Below are 20,002 nucleotides of genomic sequence, written 5' to 3'. Positions count from 1 at the left end.
AATTCAAAGCTCAATTGCAAGTTGAGAGACTACTTTAAAAATTAACTCTTATCATACTTAAATATAAAGTATTTTTTTGGCATTATTTTTGGGCTTATGCTGTACTAACATAAAGGGCTTTAGTAGGGATATACGCGGATCGGATCGAATATGATATCCGCATTTTTTAGTGTCAGATCCGATCCGTACATTTGCGGATCGGATCAGATCGGATATCGGGTATATCCGCATAATTGAACATTCTCTTTTTAATCATATTTCTATGTAAAATAAATTCAATAAAAATATTTCTTTCACACTTTTAAACCTATTTATTCCTAAAATATTTTTAATCAATTTTTTTCTAAATAACAAAAATAAAATAAAATAATATATAAATAATAACTTCTAACTAAAATATACAAAAAATAGGTAGAGCTGATAACTACTTTATTATGCGGATAACTACTTTTTTTAATTATTATTGTGCGGATCTACAGATCCGCGGATGTAGAGCTGATATCCGCGATCCGATCCGTAAAGAGTGCGGATAAGATCCTATCCGATCTAATCAGACTGCAAATCATATTGTATCCGCAATTTTTGGATCGAATACGGATACGATCCGATCCATAATATATAGGTTGTTAGATAATAACAAAAATACAGAGATCAGGTCCAAAAAAAAACAAAAAACAAAATTACAGGGAGCAAAATATTATTTCAACAAATATAAAGTATATAAAAATAGAATAAAATATTTTCAATTTTAATAAATACATGTTATATTTAATACTCTCATTTAGTTTGAGTCACTTTCAGTAAATGAGATACGACAAGTTAAAAAAAATGAAATAGCTATTTTATTTAGTCATTAGTTTAAGCTTCCTTAAAAACTTCAAAAATTTTATCAATAACAATCTTCTGAAATTTTTTGGGGTCAAGCACCCTATGAAAATACCGTTATAAAACTTATATACATAATTTATGGAAATATTATTGTAATACTTAATATATTTAAAAATTAAAAAAATTTTGTTCAAATTTATATGCACATACTTATGGTTATACTTATAATAAAAATTTATAATTTTTTTAAAATATATCGGTATACTAAATTATTGATATTTTAGTATTTTTTAATCGTAATGTTAATTATATACATTTTTTATAATTAAAACCAACAGAAAAAAATCACGAAAACACCAATATACTATACTAGCACATTTTAAAGTTTTCCAAAACTAACAAAATATTTTGCTAAAAATTGTAGGATCAATACTTAATAAAATTTATATGCATTTTGCGCAGCTTTCCGTATACACTTCACGTTTTTTATTGATTCTTTTAAATTGTCATTGGTTTCATGTTATTGTTTGGCTTTAGTTTCTTACACATGTTTGGCTTGTTCAAAGCAAAATGATTTACATGACCAAAACAAAAAACACAAAATGATTCATTAATGGATTATTCCAGCATGGGGCTTTATGAAAATAATTGTTTTTAAAGCATTAACTTGTAGTAATGAGTTTATTTAAGAATTTGTTGCTAACCAATGAATTACTATATGCATAAAGCGATATTAAAACTCGACACTTATTTAAATAAACTAGTGAATTAAGTAGCTAATTATTATGTCAACCCAACTTGGTTAAACTTGCCTTTGTTACGATAAATTACATTCTCAATGAGTTATACGTTAGATAGAATTTGGATCCTCTAAAGTTTAAATTTCACTTTAGAGAGTAAAGTGTGATCTTCTATCCTTGAATAGTTTCTCTTTCATATTTATTATTGGTACTCCCACCTATGAAATCAATGGTGAGAAATTACACTTTACTCTATAAAGTGAAATTCAAACTTTAGAGGATCCAAATTCCGTTAGATAATATATCAAAGTAGTGGAAGGTAAAAATATATACAAAAATAATTTTTTTTTTATTTTGGGTCATGATACAAAAATACTTTTTAAATACAATTTTCTTCTTTTTGGACAAGGACCCGGGCCGATAACCTGAACCAAGCCCAAAAAAAAAAAGAAACTCCAAGCCCCCAACCCGACCCGGAGTTCAAACCTACGTTTCCCTCCCCCCCTTGCGCGACGCCCTCCATTGCAGCAGCTTTCTCTCAGCCAAACGACTAGATGATCGGAAGCATCCAGGCGAGGCGAAGCTCTGATCGCCGGCAGCATCTTCGAAGCTCCAAGCCCCTGCATCAATGAATTCAGTGCTCGGCATCCAGGTCTCCCTCCTCTTCTTGTCCCCCGATCGTCATCTTCATCCTCGCCGGCACGACCTCGACGCCCTCCCGTCGTTGTAGCAGTATCCAATCATTCCCATCTCTGAAGGAGGTTGCCTTTCCTGGGAGTCCAAGTTACGCCCCTATCAGGTAATTGTTCCATGCTTCTCCGATTGGACTTCTGGATTTGATTGCTTGTATTATTTTTAAACTATCTGATTAAGTAATAATTTTTTCCATGGACAAATTATTTGCAATGATTAGAGCTTGTCTGATAGCTAAAGCTTCTGCTACTGTACTTGATATTGCATGAATTAATCCTGTAAATTCTGATTAAATCTTTCGTTTGTTGTCTCTGAAAACCACTGCTATAGCTCGTATCCTTTCTGAATGAAGCATCCACATTTGCCTTAATCCAATCCGTAGGGGGTGGTCTCTTCTTCTCCTTAGTAAAATAATAAGTAGATAGTTCAGATACAACAAACTACTATTTATTCTAAAACTAACTCTTGACATAATATGCCTATATATATACACATCAGAAAAACAGACTATTATTTCTTTAATGGAAAATACTACTAAGTATAGAATATAAATTTGGTTTTATCAAAATCAATATGCATTATTATATTATATTAATCCTGCATAGCCAACAAGCTCTCGTAGCTCAGTTGGTTAGAACACCCGTTTAGTAAGCGGGAGGTCTTGAGTTCGACTCTCAACGAGAGCACTTTTTTCAAGCCCTTTTTTTTGGTCAAGTGAAGACGTCGTTTGGGGGACGCCAAAGAGAAAGGGTTTTACCTAAACCCCATTCTTCCCTCTTTTCTCTCGTTCTGCGTGTTTTTCTCTTTCTATGCAACACATCCAGCTTCAGATTCAAAAATGTCAAGCAACAAAGGACCTGGATTCTTCTCTGCTATTGGCAGCAAGGCCAGAGGTAAAAACCCTAACTCCTCCTTCTTTCTTCCTCGCACTGATTCTGGTTCTGATTCTCGTTTTCAAAAATCGCGTTTTTCCCCCTCCTGCAGATGTCCTAACGAAGGATTACAACGCTGATCACAAACTCACTATCTCTTCCTCCTCCAACACCGGTGTTGTGCGTTTTCCTTCATTTTTAGCCGATCCTTGATTTCCAAATCAAAACCAAATTTGAATTTTTTTTAATATTCATTTCGCCATGCTCCATTTTTTTGCGGTTCAAATTACATGAATCATTATTTCCGTTGTTCGTAGTTATCCATTTCAGAGATAAAACTATTGCTTTTTTTTCTATTTTACCGTACGAGCTCGTTTTTGAAGTAAAGAGTTATTATTATATTCGAATACACTGTAGGAGTTATAAGGATGCCAGTGTAGGATATAGAATCTGAAATTCTGAATTACTATCTTTTTTATGGTAGTTTTGTAGTTTGGCAATTATTATGTTTATGTCCAATGTGGCATAAAGGGGGTGGTATTTGGTTGGTTGATAATGGGAAATATTTTACATTGGTGATATATTGATATGTCAAAATTAATCTCATAGAAGTTGCTGTCAGTGTAATAGCAATTATTGGTTAGATGTTGTAATTGTATGATTTGTTTATGAGGTGTAATGGTGTATGCTGTTGAGATTTATTGGCTGCTATTGAAATTTGTTTTTTGTTGTTGATTGTAATTTCAGGATTTGAGTTCCACATTGTTGAAAAGTAGAGGACTCTCATCTGGAAATGTGGCTGCGTTGTTTAAATACAAAGACAAAACGGATGTTCATGTCAAAGTTGATACTGAATCAAGTGTATGTAGCTCTCTCTAATTTCTTTCTCAAGTGTATGTTGCTCTCCCTAATTTCTTTCTCTCTTTTTTTAAAATTTTTTTGTTTATATTCCTTATTTGATGCATTGCTCCTATATCTTTTTACCTTTTAAGAAGCTATGCACAAATCCTTAATCCTTTCTTTTTAAATGACTCTAACTAAAAGTGGTGTTATTGAAATTAATATTTTTAAAAAAGTGATCTTTTGAAATATTATGCCTTGTAGTAACTGATATCTGTTCTGTAGGTATTGACAACATTTACTATATCAGACATATTGCCTTCTGCTAAAGCCATTGCATCCATACGAGTACCTGATTACAACTCTGGCAAGGTATTGGGATTGTTTGGTATATATGATTGGAGAGAAATATATCATTTTGGGATATTAGTAAGTTGTTGTTTTTTGATGCAGTTAGAGGTTCAGTATCTTCATGATCATGTGGCTTTTACTACTGCCTTTGGTTTCAATCGTTCCCCTACAATTGATTTTTCTGCAACAATTGGGACTCCTGGCATTGCATTTGGGGCAGAAACAAGCTTTTCAACGGCTATTGGCAAGTTAACAAAGTACAATGCTGGTGTTTGCTTGAAAATGCCGACTTCCAATGCTTCAGTAATTTTGTAAGTATAGAAATACTTTTAATTGTTGAATGTTAAATTGACATAAGTAATGCATTTTTACAAAGTCAAATATAAGTTAAAAGGGGCATGCCCTCAAAGCTATGCCCCATAGCGCATGGGCGCTTAACTGGTCATGGGTTTGAGGAGTGCAAAGGATAGATGTACAGAGCAATCTCTTGGAAGCAAAGAGGCGATTCCAAGATTTGAACTGTGACTTTCACAAGCCATGCCCTCAAAGCTAAATATTAAATTCGGATGATTACTTTATTGGAATGAAATTCCTTCTTATTTTGGTGGGATGTTTTTAATCAGAGGTTCTTTTCTTGTTTCTTTATACTTAAGCGTTCAGCATGTAAGATTTTGCTGTTGCAACTCTGGTTGAATAACTGTTGGTTTACATGTATTGATTGTTTTGAGATTCATACTTTACAACTTATCAGGGTGTGAGTAATTTGCAATGTCAATGTTCAAAGAATTATGCCTCGGTATATAATTATTTCCTCCCTTTCTTTTTCTGTATACTTTTGTAGAGCTGACAAAGGAGACTCCATGAAGGTAATGTATTTGCATCAGCTGGAAAAGTTGAATGGGGGCGCCGTTGTAGGAGAGATTAGCAGAAGGTTCTCTACCAATGAGAACACATTGACAGTGGGATGTTCATACGTAGTCGATACACAGACGGTTGTGAAAGCAAAGCTGAACAACCACGGGAACCTTGGAGCTGTGTTGCAGCATGAGCTTACAGACAAGTCATTCTTGACTATCTCGGGTGCCTTTGAAACGAAGGCTTTGGAAAATAGCCCCAAGTTTGGCTTCTCCCTTTTGCTCAAGCCATAAATGAATTTATATATAGTGATAATGCTAAATCTCAACAGATAAAATATTCCATGTTTTTTCCCACATATTTCTTCAATCAGGTAGAACAGAGTAAGAAAGTTTAGGAAATCGATATAGATTGTCGATGCCTTCAATTTTGTTCTTATTATATTCAAATGATTGATTGGTTGTATTGAGATTGTATTGACATTGTCATGGGAATGAAATCTAAATTATTGATAGCATCTAATTTGAAACTAATTATCATTAATTAATTTTAAACTTCTGGGTGTTGCTTGAATTTATGAAGTTTGGTCTTTCAGTGAATTCACAGTTCCATATGTTGCAATTTGCATACGCATTCACCTTTGTTGATATCTCCCCATAGTGAACTCACCCCTCATCCTTTGAGCTGATTTGGGCTAAAGTCCACTTACTTGCAATTAGTAGCGCAAAATTGTAAACACTTTGTAAGCTTCTTTCAAGTTATGAACACGTTACCCTTTTTGAAATGTTGCATTAATTGCATGCAGAATCTGAGCAATTATTGCCCCCTTCTATTTTTTAGTGCTTAGCAGTCTTTGTAGACTTCCTGTCTTTGTTATGGTTCATATTATAATACAATAATTCATTATCAGTGTGAGATCATAATTACGGATTAATATATAGGAGAATCAATATTCATATTTTTTTGACCTGGAAAAATAATGAGTATAAATTTTTACTTGCCACTCATTGACAATTATTTGTTAGCTTCTAAACACCGACATTATTTTGTAATATAATATATTATAACTGTTTACTTAAGGCACCTAAAATATTTAGAGATAATGACCGGTTATTGTCTTTTTCTGGGACCCTGTTCAATCAGTCTAAATTGATTCTAATTTTATAATTTGGGATACTTTTATTTAAGAAGATTCTTTTTATCCCTCTTAATGTAGTCCTAAGAATTGTGCCTAAAAAGTCAGCATTCTTTTATTTAAGCTTTGAAGGTGGACTCGAGAAATAGTACACTAATACTAATACTCGTTCCCTAGCCCCAGCTACAAGAAATGTAAGTTAAAAGTGTTGTTGGTTGGTACTTGGTAGTAGCTGGCAACCTCCACAACCATGAAAGCTTTATTTGCCATTTTGAAATTTCTATTTTCGATGTGATTTTGTAAGAGAACAATTCTTTTAAAATAAAAAATTGGTAAAATTATTAACTATTATTAAATTTATAACTTTTATTATGTGACACCTATACTATCTTGATCTATCAAAATGATTATATCTTTTGTTAAGTAGAAGTCAATAACATGCAAAATTTATGAGTTTAATTTTGATTAGCATAAAATATTGTTCATTGACATTGAATTAGATTCATTGTTTTATATGACTATTCCAGTAGTAGGCATAAAAATATAATTAATTAGGCTACATAGACGGTATTTAATTAATAATTGTGTATTTTCCATAATATTTTCAAAGGAAACTTAATGACCATTGAATTTTTTGGCCTATGACACTTGACATGCAACCTGTAATTGTTTTTTAACTGTCCTTAGTATTTTTCAAATGCCAATCGGAAACTTCATTTTATTTACTGTCTTTCAATTTAGGATTGGTCTTATTATAACTACTACTAAAATTCATCAAACCAATATCAAGCATTAATTCGAAATAACGGAAGTTCTATCATGATTTACTTATAGGTAAGTAAGATCGTTTATTTTTTAGTTATTAATGAAATTTTGGTGTAATACTCAGATAATGTATTTTATAGTATTTTTTAAAATTATGGACGGAAGGCGTATTGTATTGTCCCACCCCTATAATTTTCAAAAACACTATAAAATATAATAATTAAGTATTATATTAAAGTTTTTTTATATAAAAAAATTAGATAATGTTAAATTAGTTGACTTTAATATATGAGACCGTAAATATTGTGAACTAAATTTATGAGTGAAGAAAGAAAGTGACGCTTGTTTTCAATAACCCTCTAATTAAGTGGTTAGACCATTTCCCAAGCCATGTCAAAAATAAAATGATGGAAGGCATCAAAGAGAAATTCAAAGAGAGAAGAAGTTTATAAATATGAAAGGGAGCAGCTAGCGATACAAATTGGGGCTAATTTTTTTATATTGTTTAAATATATGTTTAATATATTGTTATTGGAAGATTATGTATTTTTTTTTAATATGGTATTTTATTCAAATCGGACGGTCCGATTTGTTTGAAGAAAAAAGTAAACTACAAATCAGAGGATCCGATTTGTTTGAAAAAAAAAACTACAAATCGCATGATTTGTTTTGTATTTTGTATTTTTTTTATTTTTTAAAATAAAAAACAGACGGTCCGATTTTAACATTAAATTTTTTTTTATTTTCGAAATCACAAATCGAAAGCACCACTTTGTAGCTCCCATAACAAAGTTAAACACTTCTCTTCTCACATTATTGGAAAATACACTCTTCTTTCTCTCATACGAAAAACATAAAGTGCACAAATTGGAAGGTCAAAAGTTGTAACATGTATCGTGTTAGAATAGCTATACAAAACCACAGAGATATTCCCTTTTTTCTACAAAGAAAATGATAATAATCATTAATAACTGCTAAGATTTTACATAGTCAAATATGATTAGATTGATGTTATCGTGAAGCTATATATTCTGATTTGTATGTTGTAACATCTTACCTGATCCTGGAAATTATCTTGTGTCAGTATCGATAAAGACGTACCAATCTAAATCCAAGAGCATAAACAATGCAAATTAATGGAAGAACGGCAATTGGATTGAGTTGATAACGTCATTTTCAATAAATTTTAATTTATTTTTAGAAATTGTTTATAAAAATAATATTATGTTTGTTTTAAGTTTTAAAATTTATTGTTGAAATTTTTATATTTTTATCCTTATTTTGAAAATGATATTTGATATTTTCATGTTAAGAGAATAAAAATTACTATATAATATTATTTTTATATTTCTTAATTATTATATTTTTAAAATTCAAAACATATTTGTAACTTATTTTAAAAATATTAAAAATAAATTTCAACAATTTGTAGTATTAGAAAAGCAATTTAGTTCAGGAAATTTGTTGGATAAAAATATATTTTTAGTTATTATACCATTGAATTTGATAAAATAACCCAAAGACTAAGCATAAGACAATTTACAAGATGACAAGAAAGTGTTAATCAATATGGTTTAGGTGAAAATTGTTACCTGTAACTTTGATGGCACTATCCTAATTCCTAACATATGACTTTTGATTATTACTAATTACTACTTTGAGAAATCAATTCTAGAGCTAAACAGAACTACAGAAGTAATATCTTTTTAATACTGAATCAAACACACACAGAAGCTGCTTAAGCAATAATCCTTAGTAAATTAAGAAACTGTAAGTTCAACTAATCAAGTATCATTCTCATTCCAAAAATCATATTAAAAAAAAAAACATACCAAATCTAAGGATATCTCCAACAAACTAAAAGCAACTGAAAAATTAAAGAGAAGAAAGAAGATAAAAGACAAAAAGGGTGATACATTACATACATGTCTCAAACAGCAGCATAGAGATTAGGAACAAAAGAGAACCACTTGAATCCACAGCTACATTTGAGAGGCAAAGAAGGGCACCTTGGAAGCCAATGCCATGTCTTCCTTGAAACCAAGTAATACAAAATCTCAGGCCAAGTGTAGCAACAAATGCATATCATCCCTTCATGCCAAAAGCAATAAACATGTTCATAGTTATGGTAACAAACTGACACAAATTTCCTACACATAAGATCAGGTAAACTCTCAACTTCATTCCAATAATTCCCATAATCATTTTCTTCACAAAACTCCCACAATTTTATGCTCCTTGAGATTCCATTGCTCCCAACCCCACCAACCAAGTACATTTTTTTACCCTCTCCTCCATCCCCCACCAATCTCAAGAATGTAACTTGATTTGGTAACACCCCAATTGGTCTCTCCAATTTCCCAATCCCCAAATCAAATTTCACCACAGAAAATGGCTCTGGGGTTGCAAAATACAAACCCCCATTAAAGTAAACACCTTGATGCTGGCGAATGTTATCACCTAAATTAACCCCAAAACGCCCTTCAAATCTTGTCCAAGATAGCACCTTTGAGTCATAGACAAACACATTACTAGAACTTGAAGAAGGAGAAGAAGAAGAGTGAGAGAAAAGGACAAAAATTGTGTACCCTTTTGGGGTTGTAACAAAAGTGAGATGCTCAAGGTGAAGATTGAAACTTGGATATTGAATCTTTCTAGAAGTTTTTGCCAAGAGATTGCACACAAGCAAAGAACATGAGGTTGGATCGGAGAGACAGAACAACCCACCGGATGAAACAAGTGTGGTGAAGCATGATGATGATGGAGAAGAATGGTGAAGGGAGGAAGAATCATTGGTGGTGAGGGAGAGGGAGATGTTGCGCCACGTGGCGTGGTTGCAGTCATAGAGAGTGAAGTGGCTATGGTGGAACTGAGGGTGTGAGAGGAAGAGGAAGTTAGAGAAAGGTGAAGAAGAAGAAGAAGAAGAAGAAGAGTGTTTGTTTATGAAAGGAGGAGTGAAGATGAGAGACCAGAAAGACTTGCAAGTTGACCTGAGATTGAGGAAGGTTTTGAGGGGAAGAAAAGAGAGGATGTATTCTAAGATCTCTGGAGGTAGCTTGCTCCAGATTCTTGGATCCATTGGTGTTGAAGAAGATCTTGGAGAACTCTTCATGATCATGTTGTTGTTGATTCTCATCGGAGTTACCAAGATGTTTGATTATTCATCTCTAAAGTCAGAAACAACTTGCGGGGTAACGTGGACTTCAAACTTGAGTCTTAGTTCACACTTTAAGTATAGCAAGTTAGCTACCATCTCAACAGTCATTCAACCTTTTTTTTTAAATTATTTTATCCGAACATTTAATTTCACTACAGTATCTATACTTTTTTTTAACAAAAATATATAATTATATAGGATTTCGCGAGGGAGACAATGAACTATTTGTACAATGTATACAATGGGTTATTGAGTTACAAAATGAACATCTCTCATACTATCTAGAATAACCATTCGTGTAATAGCGATAATAAACATCTTCCCAAAAGTTTAAACTGATTTTGGAGTTCACCAAAGATTGAATTCTTGATCTTTCGGATCTAACGCTCTAATACCATGTCATGGTACCACTGATCCCAAAAGCTTTAACTGATGAAAAAATGTAACACTAATGATTATATCTCTAATATTCTCTAAACCTCCATTGTACACATTGTATAAATATTCCATTAATTCTTCATACTTTCCCATATATTAAATGGCTTAACCAGTGATTTGCTTGTTGAATTAAAAAATTAGTAATCTAATCAGATTAATTATCAATTTAATTTTGACAACTATTTATGAATTAGGAGATTACTCGTGCTTTGCATAGACATTATTATGCATCAAGAAAATCAATATAAAAAAATTGTAAATGCTTTATTTCCAGGTCAAATAATTTTGAAAAATAATTAACACGAATATTTTATTGAATTAAACCTTAAGTTTATTAGTATAGTTTAAATCATTATACACTGTATACGTCGCCCCTCTTCCTCGTTCAGCCTTCGTCTCGTCTCTTGCCGTACTTCAACCTTGCAGCGCCGTAACTTGAGCCCTAGCCTTGCCGCAACCCACCCTTACCTTGCCGCGACGCGCCTGGTCGCGTTCCTCATCATCTTCGAAGAGGTGGTGATTTTGTAGGCAAAAAAAAGTCGAAACTAAAAAAATTTTTCAATCCCTACCTTAAAAAATAAAATTATACTTAACCCTAAAAAAATTAACTAAATAATTTATAATTATATATTTAGATGATAGCATAAATTTATTTTTTTAGAGTGATTCAATTCTAACAACTATAAACGAAATAGCCTAATTGAAAAGTTGCTTGATTTTGGTTGGAATTCGTATTCTCTTTATGGTTATTCGGGAAAAAAAATTCTAAAATCTCTAATTTTTTTAGAGGGAAAAAAACTTTCATTTTAAATAGTAATACTAAAAAAAATGTACAGAGAAATTTGGGCGTATTGAAGAATATATATTCCGCGTTGAACGCAATCATAAACATAAATTCAAAGTCTAAATCTTTTAATTAGTGTTTACAAAGACAAAGTCATTATAGAAAAACAATTTAATATTAACACCGCCATCATCATCATCAATTAATCATCATCTCCATTGATACATAAGTGACAAGTCAAATCCAAGTAATATCATCATAGAATTCAAAACTAATATCACCCCATATATACATAGTATCTTTTGAAACCTGCATTTAGTAATTAATGATGACTCATACAATTCATGCTTATCTATGTCCGAGTCAAATTCCAACATTTTAAGATTTTGTTTTTGGGTATTCAAGATTTTTTTTTTTAATTTTAGATCATGAAAACAAATTGATTGGATTGTATGAAATGGGCTCTTTTTGGGCTTCATAAGATTTATAGTATTTATAATTTTACATTTTGTATTGACTGACCCTTTTGGGCTATTTCTTTTGGATTTTGTTTTTTGGACAATTCTTTTCGGTAAGAGAAATTATTTATTCTTCTAAATATCTGTTTAATTTCAAGACATTAGAAATTGCCTATTTTTCCCTGACAAAAAAAAAAAAAAAAAAAGAAATTGCCTATTTTTCATTTCATTTTGTATTAGACAATGTTTAAGAACATCTCATGTCATAAAACCACTCATCCCAAAGGTTTAAAATGATTTTGGGGTTCACCAAGAATCGAACTCTTGACATTTCGAATCTAACACTCTAATACCATATCATGAAACCACTCATCCAAAAGCGTAACCTGACAGGACAATGTAACACTAATTGTCATATCTCTAATATTTTCTAAATCTCCATTGCATTGTACACTTAGACCATTAACTCCCTATACTTTCTCTATGCATCAACTTTGTGTAATTTGAATGGAATATATATCGAACTTAAATTTTGATTTAAAGTGGTAGGTTTTTTGAGCTTTCGGTAGAACCTACACACGAATTCATCAGCAGAACACCGACTCAAATCTTGTCAAGCATAAAACTTGATTCCTTATTAGTATTAATAATTCATAGTTGCCACAATATTCTCTACACTCTTTCTCAGTTAGTTGGGGCATCTTTTGTTATTAGTCCATTGAATTAGAATGAAATATTGGCCTAAAAGACCAACCACGTGGTACTAATATTAATAGATTCTCCCAAGTCTTTTTTGCTTTATTCCTTATTATATATTTAACCATTTTTCATTATGAGTATCCAAGCAAAAATCATATAGCAATAATATTAATATAGAGATTGCTATTATTATGGAGAGAGGATCAAGTGACATAGTTACTAAGAAGACATGGTTATTCAAGAAGCTAAGGAAGAAATCATGGAGTTGGAAGTTTTTAATGTCTTCATTGAAGTGGAAGAAGCTTTGTTGGCCACTTTCTTTCATAGATGATATGATTTTCAAAATTGTGTCAATTTTTGAAGCTATTGCATTGGTCTCAATGCTCTCTTTTTTCTATCTTTGTTGTGGCTGTAGTTTCTAATTAGTTGATATTGCATTGCACAGTTTTTTTTTTTTTTTTTTTAATTTAGAGTAAAGTATTGTTTTTGTCCCGACATTTGAGATAAATCCTATTTGTGTCTCTAACGTTTAAATTGTCCTATTTGTATCCCTAACGTTTGTAAAAGTGATTCAATGTTATCCTGCCGTCAATTACACATCATGAACGCTTTAGTTTGAGTTTTAAAAATCTCTTCTTGAAATTAGAATACAAATGTCTAGGATAGAATCGATGATCCACTCCAAAAAATAGCTCATCAAAAGTTGAAACTAATTCCTACAACATTTACATAATTCACTTTTTTAGGAACATAATTGAATCTAAACACAAATAGTGGGTATAATATTAAAATCGAGCACATCCAAGGGAGACCTAATTGAGAATGAATACATCCAAGTGAGAATAATTGAAAAATATAATCTGATTTGTTAGTGTAATTGATAGTAGGATAACATTGAATCACGTTTATAAACGTTAGGAATATAAATAGGACGATTTAAACGTTAGGAACACAAATAAAACTTACCCCAAACGTTGGGGACAAAAACGATACTTTACTCTTTAATTTATAATGAACAATAACCTTGTTATTAGGAACACTATATATTATTCATCTATAAGATTTTGTTTTTTGTTTTTTGCTGTTATAGCTTGATATCTTTTAATATACATTGAAAATAAATTTGTGAGCAACCCTAAGGAAAACATTATTTTGGAAATTAAAGATTTAACTAACAAGTATCCAATTCATTTACTATCATATAAGAAATTTATAGATTTTTTTTTCAAAATAAATAATATTAAGTGGTGCTCGTAAAATATTTATTAACAAAACTTAGACTAAAAGCTTGTTGAACCTCCACCCAATTGCACCCAATTGCAAGTCACAATCATGGAGGTTTAATTTATTATGAGTTGACAAAAGTCAACCACAAAAATTCAACATTTTCAAGATTTATTTTGTAAAATTAAAACATTTTCTCTCCTCCCTATAAAAACACTATATCTTAATAAAATGTATCAACCAAGTTGCTTCAAAATATGATGAATTCTGCTATTCTCACTGATTGTAGCAGATGATGAACTCTTAAAGGGGAAGGAACAATGGAGTTGCTTCAAGGACAAGTTACCACTCTCAAGAAGGGGATTATGAAGGGATCATAAACACTGGAATCTTTAACTTTTTGTGGCAGTGAATGAAGAAGTTGAACACTTTATATGGCAACAGGTTAACAAGGAATTCAATGTAATTGGGATCACACACATCATTTTAACCCTAATGTTAGTAAGTTCTAATTTTTAAATCCTTGTTTTGAGTACAATACTCCATCATTTTTTTTTAGTTTTATGCATTGAGGATATTTATATAACGAGGAGTGCTAGGTAAATAATGACCATTTTGAACAACATGAACAACAATCACCAATCAAATAAAAATACACTACATCCTAATTTAATGCTACTAATTAAATTTAAGATTAATTTACTCTTTTAACCCTATTATTCATATTGTTCACACATTGTTCAAAAATATTGTTGGTTACCTATACTTTTCCTTATATAATTTGTATTAGGTGCTACTGTTTTTACCGAAAATATTAGCGCTCCACCACCATTTTTACGCAATATTCCACTAGAAGTATTGGCCTTCCACTATTTTATTTTTATGTATCTCTTCATGTACGAAATGTTTTTTTTTTTTATGTTCTTTTTAACACATTCATGAAAGTGGCAAGTTCGTAAGAAAATTTTAAACTGATTAAAATGAACAAAATACTATTATATTCATGAAAATATGTAAAAAGAGATAATGACTGAATATAGATCTAAAACACATTTTAACAAAACTAGTTGAGCAAATTTAAAAACAAAATTTTTAAAAGACACTGATTTAAATTATGAGTATAAATAATTTAAAAATAAGTGAAATTAGGTAATGTAAAATTAATATTCAATATTAAAGGGTATTTATTATCATCGTTATTTTAACGTGTAAAAAAATTATATTTTTTGAATCATTTATTCAAAAACTATAATTTTAAAATAAATACTTCTATAACAAAAAATTTAAACACAAAATAATTTATTCATAAATTACTATTAATAAAAACCCTTATATTTTAAAGGGAACTTATTTAAAAAGTTTACACCTAAGTCAAATTTGTTTGCCTCATACTCTCATGAATATACTAAAGATTTTCCTAACCAAAGTAAAGTGGTATCAAATGTAAAGAGAGTAAATCATTTCTTATTTTTTGAAATAAACTATGCTTATAACTAAAAAGAAAAAAAACATAACTGGGATTTTGTATAAAAATAATGCGAGCTTTAGCTTCCAACATTGTCTTGTTCTTCAACCATGTTTGTGTTTGTCTTCTCAGCTTGTTGAGTTGGATTCATATCTTGAATATTATTATCCACATGCTCTGCCTCTACACCTTCTTTGCATGCTTATTGTTGACATCAAATATGTTAGCATATCAGTCAAAATAAATAAATAAATAAACTCATTTGGATTAAGCAACTTATGAGGATCCATCATCCACCTAAAATTTCAATCTTACCAACATCGATATGTTTTGAATAATGGAAATACAAACTATTTTACCAAGCTGCTGTAAAACATATTTTTTTTTAAAAAAAAGAAAAAAGAAAAAAGTATCCGTCGGATCAGTAAATGCTAAGTAATAAAACTTTTGATGAGCAGAAAAGATTAGTCACTAAATTAGACTCATATATTTATACATATTGTTTGACATATTATTTTAACAAAGTTTTGGATCTCTAGAAATAATAAAAAATGTAACAGTAAAATAATCAAATCTTTTCTAACAGTATAAACAAAATTTTCCATAATTATTAGTTACGTATCTTATATAATGACTTATTTTTAGCATATAATATGAAAAAATTCTTAAATATTTTCTGTGCACTGAAGTAATAATTAAATGACAAGTCAAGTATTTATAATAAAACGACTATATCACGTATATACTAAAATTAGTTACTAAAATAAATTTTTAGTGTATATTTTTTAAAAATATATATTAAAATATAAATATACATTAAAAATAAATTAAATTACACATATATGTATATAAATTTATATATAAATATATTAAAAATAGCATTTTTGATAAGCAAGTTAGCATATGTATTATGTAACATAGATTGATAAGAGAGAATAAACCTTTTTGTTTACATGGTTGGTTATCTTGAAGAAGACAATGGTCCAGCCCCGCGAGAAGAAGTTCCATACCGCCGGCAAGGGTGGCAAAGGCAGCAGCGGCAGGGAGGCCACGGCGGGCTGAGAGCAGCCCTATGGCAGCAGCATCAGCAACAATGGTAGTTTTCCATGAGTCATCATAATTCCGTTTAAGAGCAACGGACGATGCATATATTAAGGTGTCGCTGAGTAGGGACCAGGCACCAAACTTGCCGGCGACACCCAGCGTGTTGAGGCGCACTGCGCGGAACGCACAACCGAGGCGGGGGGAGCCACCGCCGTCCAATGCTCTGAGAAAGTGGTAGGCGGAGCCCCCAATAAGCCCGAAATGGAAATTCAAGCCAGTTGCATAGGCAGTTTCACAAAACCGCCCTTTCGGGGATTGATCCTTCGTTAAAACAACTGTACATACAGAAGCAATTTTTCAAATAACAAACACAGAACATAACAATTACAGACAATTTGGATTCTAAATTTACGAGAGGAAATGTTAAAAATTATCAAAATTTATTATTTTTTATTATAATTTAGTTATTAAATCAATTTTTTTAATTTAATTTAATAATTTAATAATACATTTTAAACTCATACTTCTAATATTAATATTTTATCTTATACTCTTAAATTAATTTTAATTTAACTCTTTAATTTTTTTTATTTATAATTTTAAATGACTCTACAAATTTTATAAAATTTTTATTAAATCTCAACTTTAAGATTTAAATCTCGTGAAGATTTCATATTTATTTTATAAGGTAAATATTATAGTGCCTAAAAAGTGGTGTTTATTTACTAAAAAATGTTAAAAGATAATATTTAATTTAAAAGATATAACAATAAATAATTTTTAAAAAATTAAAATTTGGTGAAAAGTCAGGTGACTTCACGTGAAGTTGATATCTGCTAGTCATTGAATAAAAGTTTAGTTAAATCAGTCAAATCATTTAACGGCTCTCAGGTATCAACTTCATGTGAAGTCGACTGCATCTGAGTTTTCATCTTAAAATTTATTATAAAAGATAAATTAGACAAAATTTAAACACCAATTCATAGACACCATGAAATTAGCCTTTTATAGTAATACTTGCATGAGTGCACTTTCTTGTTTTTTTTTTTTTACCAGAAAAAATAAATTTTATATTGAGAAAAGTAGCAAGAAAAACACTTGATCAAGAACTTGCAATGGAAGCACGTACACGTGTACCTTTTTGTGTATCTTGAATATCCTGGATTGGGCGTAGCCATTTGTCGTGGGCCTTGTGAAGAGCACAAGCACTGCCAACAACGGCGGCGAGGATGCTTGCATAGGGTCGGAGACGCACGTTCTGGCACGCGCTTCCAAGGCGGTGGAAGGTACTAACACCTTTGGGAGAAGCATGTAAGCCTTTAAGAAACTGGAATGCAGTGTCCCCAGCTACACCAATCTGGAATCCAAGGCCTGTTGCGGTCACAACATTGTAATAGCGACTCAGATCCGGTTCGGTTTTGGTTTTGGGATTGGAGGTCTCAGCCATCTTGACTATGGGAGAATGCTGATGCTAAGGGTATGTTTCAAATTGATTAAAACAGAGATTACTCCAACCTTTTAAATGAAGTACGATTCTATCAATTTTGGAACAAAATCTTTATAATAATTGTAGAAATTTGAATCCATTCTTCTTTGACAAGAAATGTTTTTTTTAAAGTGAAAAAGATCTTTTTTTTTGTTCAGTTATCTTTTTTTAAAAGATCTTATGGAGAAGTAAAAGTAATTTTATGTTTGGGTATCTCATGCAAAAAGATCTTTTTATCTATCAATTATATTTGGGTATAATGTTATAAAAGTACTTTTTTGTTTATTTATTAGATTAAAAAGCATCTTTTTTTAAGAGAAAAATATCTTTTAAAAAAAGATATAAATTACAACTTTTCAAAAAAGATTTTTTTTTCTAGTGCTTTTACTTTTACTACTAGAAATTTACCAAACACGCTAAAAAATAAAAAAAGATCTTTTTCATTGAAAAAATATCTTTTTTAATCAAAATAATGGCGCCCAAACAATCACATAGCATATTTGGAAACCTCTTTACAGTGTTTTAAACCAAAAAAAAATTAAATTAATTTAAATGAAATTCAATTCAATTTTAATATTTTCTCAAAAAATTACTTCTTACTCAATCGTATTTAATTTAAAATTCTATCTATTTTTAATATATAAAAGTTTATAAATAAGTTTACCCACATTACTTTTAAGACATTTTTTTTCTCCTATTGATGTCATTTCAGCAATATCACTTACTTGACAAAATTTTAGAATTAACCACTCAATTTTTACCAAATCAACTATTATTTTCAAATCAACAATATATATATATATATATATATATATATATATATATGCAAAAGAATATATAAGTAATAGAAATATATACAAATTATGGTGCAAAATTACTAATGACAATAATTATAAATTAATAATATCTAACCAAATTTGTAACTTACACGGACATTGAATTCATATCCCTATATTTATTATATCTTATCGTTATAAATAATACAATAAATTTATAACCTCATAATTAATTTATTAATTTCTATAAATAACTCATTAAACGTAATAAAATTCATATTACAAATGTCATAATAATATTATTAATCATAATAAATTTAACGTTACAAATATTCAAAATCCATACTATTTGAACTATTTATACGTCTCTTATCACTGTTCCTTTTCCAAATTACAAACATCTCAAACTTATTCAATGAAGCATCATTCTTTGGATAATATCACCAAATAAATCGACAATTTGTTTATCAAAATTCTTGTGGTTTGTCTATGGAAAACATTAACACCCACAAATGAAAAGGAGCCTCTTTACTTAGAAATGATTATATTAAATGACAAGATACAAAAACAAACATATTTATTGTATTTTTAAATTGAATTTACGAACAAAATACTTTAATTATTTTTTCTTTTTATACTTTTTATATTATTTTATAATACTTTATATATAATTATAATTTAATATCGTTAAAATTATACTTCTTTCAATATGCTATTCATTGTTTCTTTTCTAATAACTTAAAAAAATGTAATCAATTGTTTAACTAATTATTAACTATGATTTACTAACACTGCAGGGACACCTCTTCATGTAATTGTGAAAAAAAAATGATGAAAAAATTTCAAACATTTTTACAAGAAGGAAAAGTTTATACTATAAAAAATTTGAAAATAGAAGATGCAAATGGTTTGTATAGACCAATTAAAGGTATAATGAAAGCAAACCTTTTACTCACAACTGTTGTGAACGAAATTAAAGATCCAATTTTAAACATTCTCCAACACTATTTTGAATTTGCATTACTTGAAACATTATCTGAAGAGTGGGTCAAAGAAAAATATTAACGGGTAATTTTATTTTATATTATTTCAATTATTCTTATTAAAAATAACTTATTTACAAAAAATTCTACACATTTTTGTTCTTTTTATTGTAGATATCATTCGAAAACTGCATGCACATCAAGAGATTAAGGAGAAAGAAAATCATATAAATTCAAAACACATATTCGGAAGAAAGAAGAAAGCAACAACTCAAACAACAACCAATATAAAAAAGGAGGATGAGCGCCACATAAAAAAAGACTAAGTCCATAAACTAAAACAAATACAAAAATCAAACCACCAAATAAAAATGTTACTTTGTACAACTCCAACATCCAAATCTTTTGT

The 20,002-nt window shown here is 30.1% G+C and overlaps 3 protein-coding genes and 1 non-coding gene across 6 annotated transcripts; 2 read left to right on the top strand and 2 right to left on the bottom strand.

Moving 5' to 3' along the window:
- The first annotated feature begins 2,873 nt into the window (after positions 1-2,873).
- TRNAT-AGU (transfer RNA threonine (anticodon AGU)) lies at positions 2,874-2,947 on the top strand. The gene has a single exon. It is a non-coding gene; the product is annotated as a tRNA-Thr (tRNA).
- Positions 2,935-5,696, top strand: LOC112756065 (mitochondrial outer membrane protein porin 2). 2 transcript variants are annotated; one of them, XM_025804486.3, is made up of 6 exons: positions 2,936-3,154; positions 3,246-3,313; positions 3,881-3,994; positions 4,259-4,345; positions 4,427-4,635; positions 5,166-5,696. In XM_025804486.3, the coding sequence occupies exons 1-6, from the start codon at positions 3,100-3,102 to the stop codon at positions 5,470-5,472; spliced, it is 840 nt and encodes a 279-aa protein (XP_025660271.1). In that variant the 5' UTR covers positions 2,936-3,099; the 3' UTR covers positions 5,473-5,696. The 2 variants fall into 2 exon arrangements, with proteins under 2 accessions (XP_025660272.1, XP_025660271.1); XM_025804487.2 differs by lacking the exon at positions 3,246-3,313 and having other exon boundaries at positions 2,935-3,154.
- A 3,158-nt stretch (positions 5,697-8,854) lies between these two features.
- Positions 8,855-10,558, bottom strand: LOC112756064 (F-box/kelch-repeat protein At5g43190). Its single transcript, XM_025804485.3, has one exon. It carries the CDS (start codon positions 10,213-10,215, stop codon positions 9,010-9,012), a length of 1,206 nt encoding a protein of 401 aa, XP_025660270.1. The 5' UTR covers positions 10,216-10,558; the 3' UTR covers positions 8,855-9,009.
- Positions 10,559-15,203: 4,645 nt separating this feature from the next.
- On the bottom strand, positions 15,204-17,862 carry LOC112756063 (uncharacterized). Of its 2 annotated transcripts, none has more exons than XM_025804483.3 (3): positions 17,486-17,862; positions 16,246-16,683; positions 15,204-15,505 (listed from the first exon to the last, which is right to left on the bottom strand). In XM_025804483.3, the coding sequence occupies exons 1-3, from the start codon at positions 17,793-17,795 to the stop codon at positions 15,384-15,386; spliced, it is 870 nt and encodes a 289-aa protein (XP_025660268.1). In that variant the 5' UTR covers positions 17,796-17,862; the 3' UTR covers positions 15,204-15,383. The 2 variants fall into 2 exon arrangements, with proteins under 2 accessions (XP_025660268.1, XP_025660269.1); XM_025804484.3 differs by having other exon boundaries at positions 15,210-15,496.
- Positions 17,863-20,002: the final 2,140 nt, after the last annotated feature.

This window comes from Arachis hypogaea, chromosome 6 (assembly GCF_003086295.3).
Source record: "Arachis hypogaea cultivar Tifrunner chromosome 6, arahy.Tifrunner.gnm2.J5K5, whole genome shotgun sequence".
Classification (NCBI taxonomy): domain Eukaryota; kingdom Viridiplantae; phylum Streptophyta; class Magnoliopsida; order Fabales; family Fabaceae; genus Arachis; species Arachis hypogaea.
Note: the sequence above shows the minus strand (reverse complement) of the source record. Positions and strands in the feature narration are given on the sequence as shown.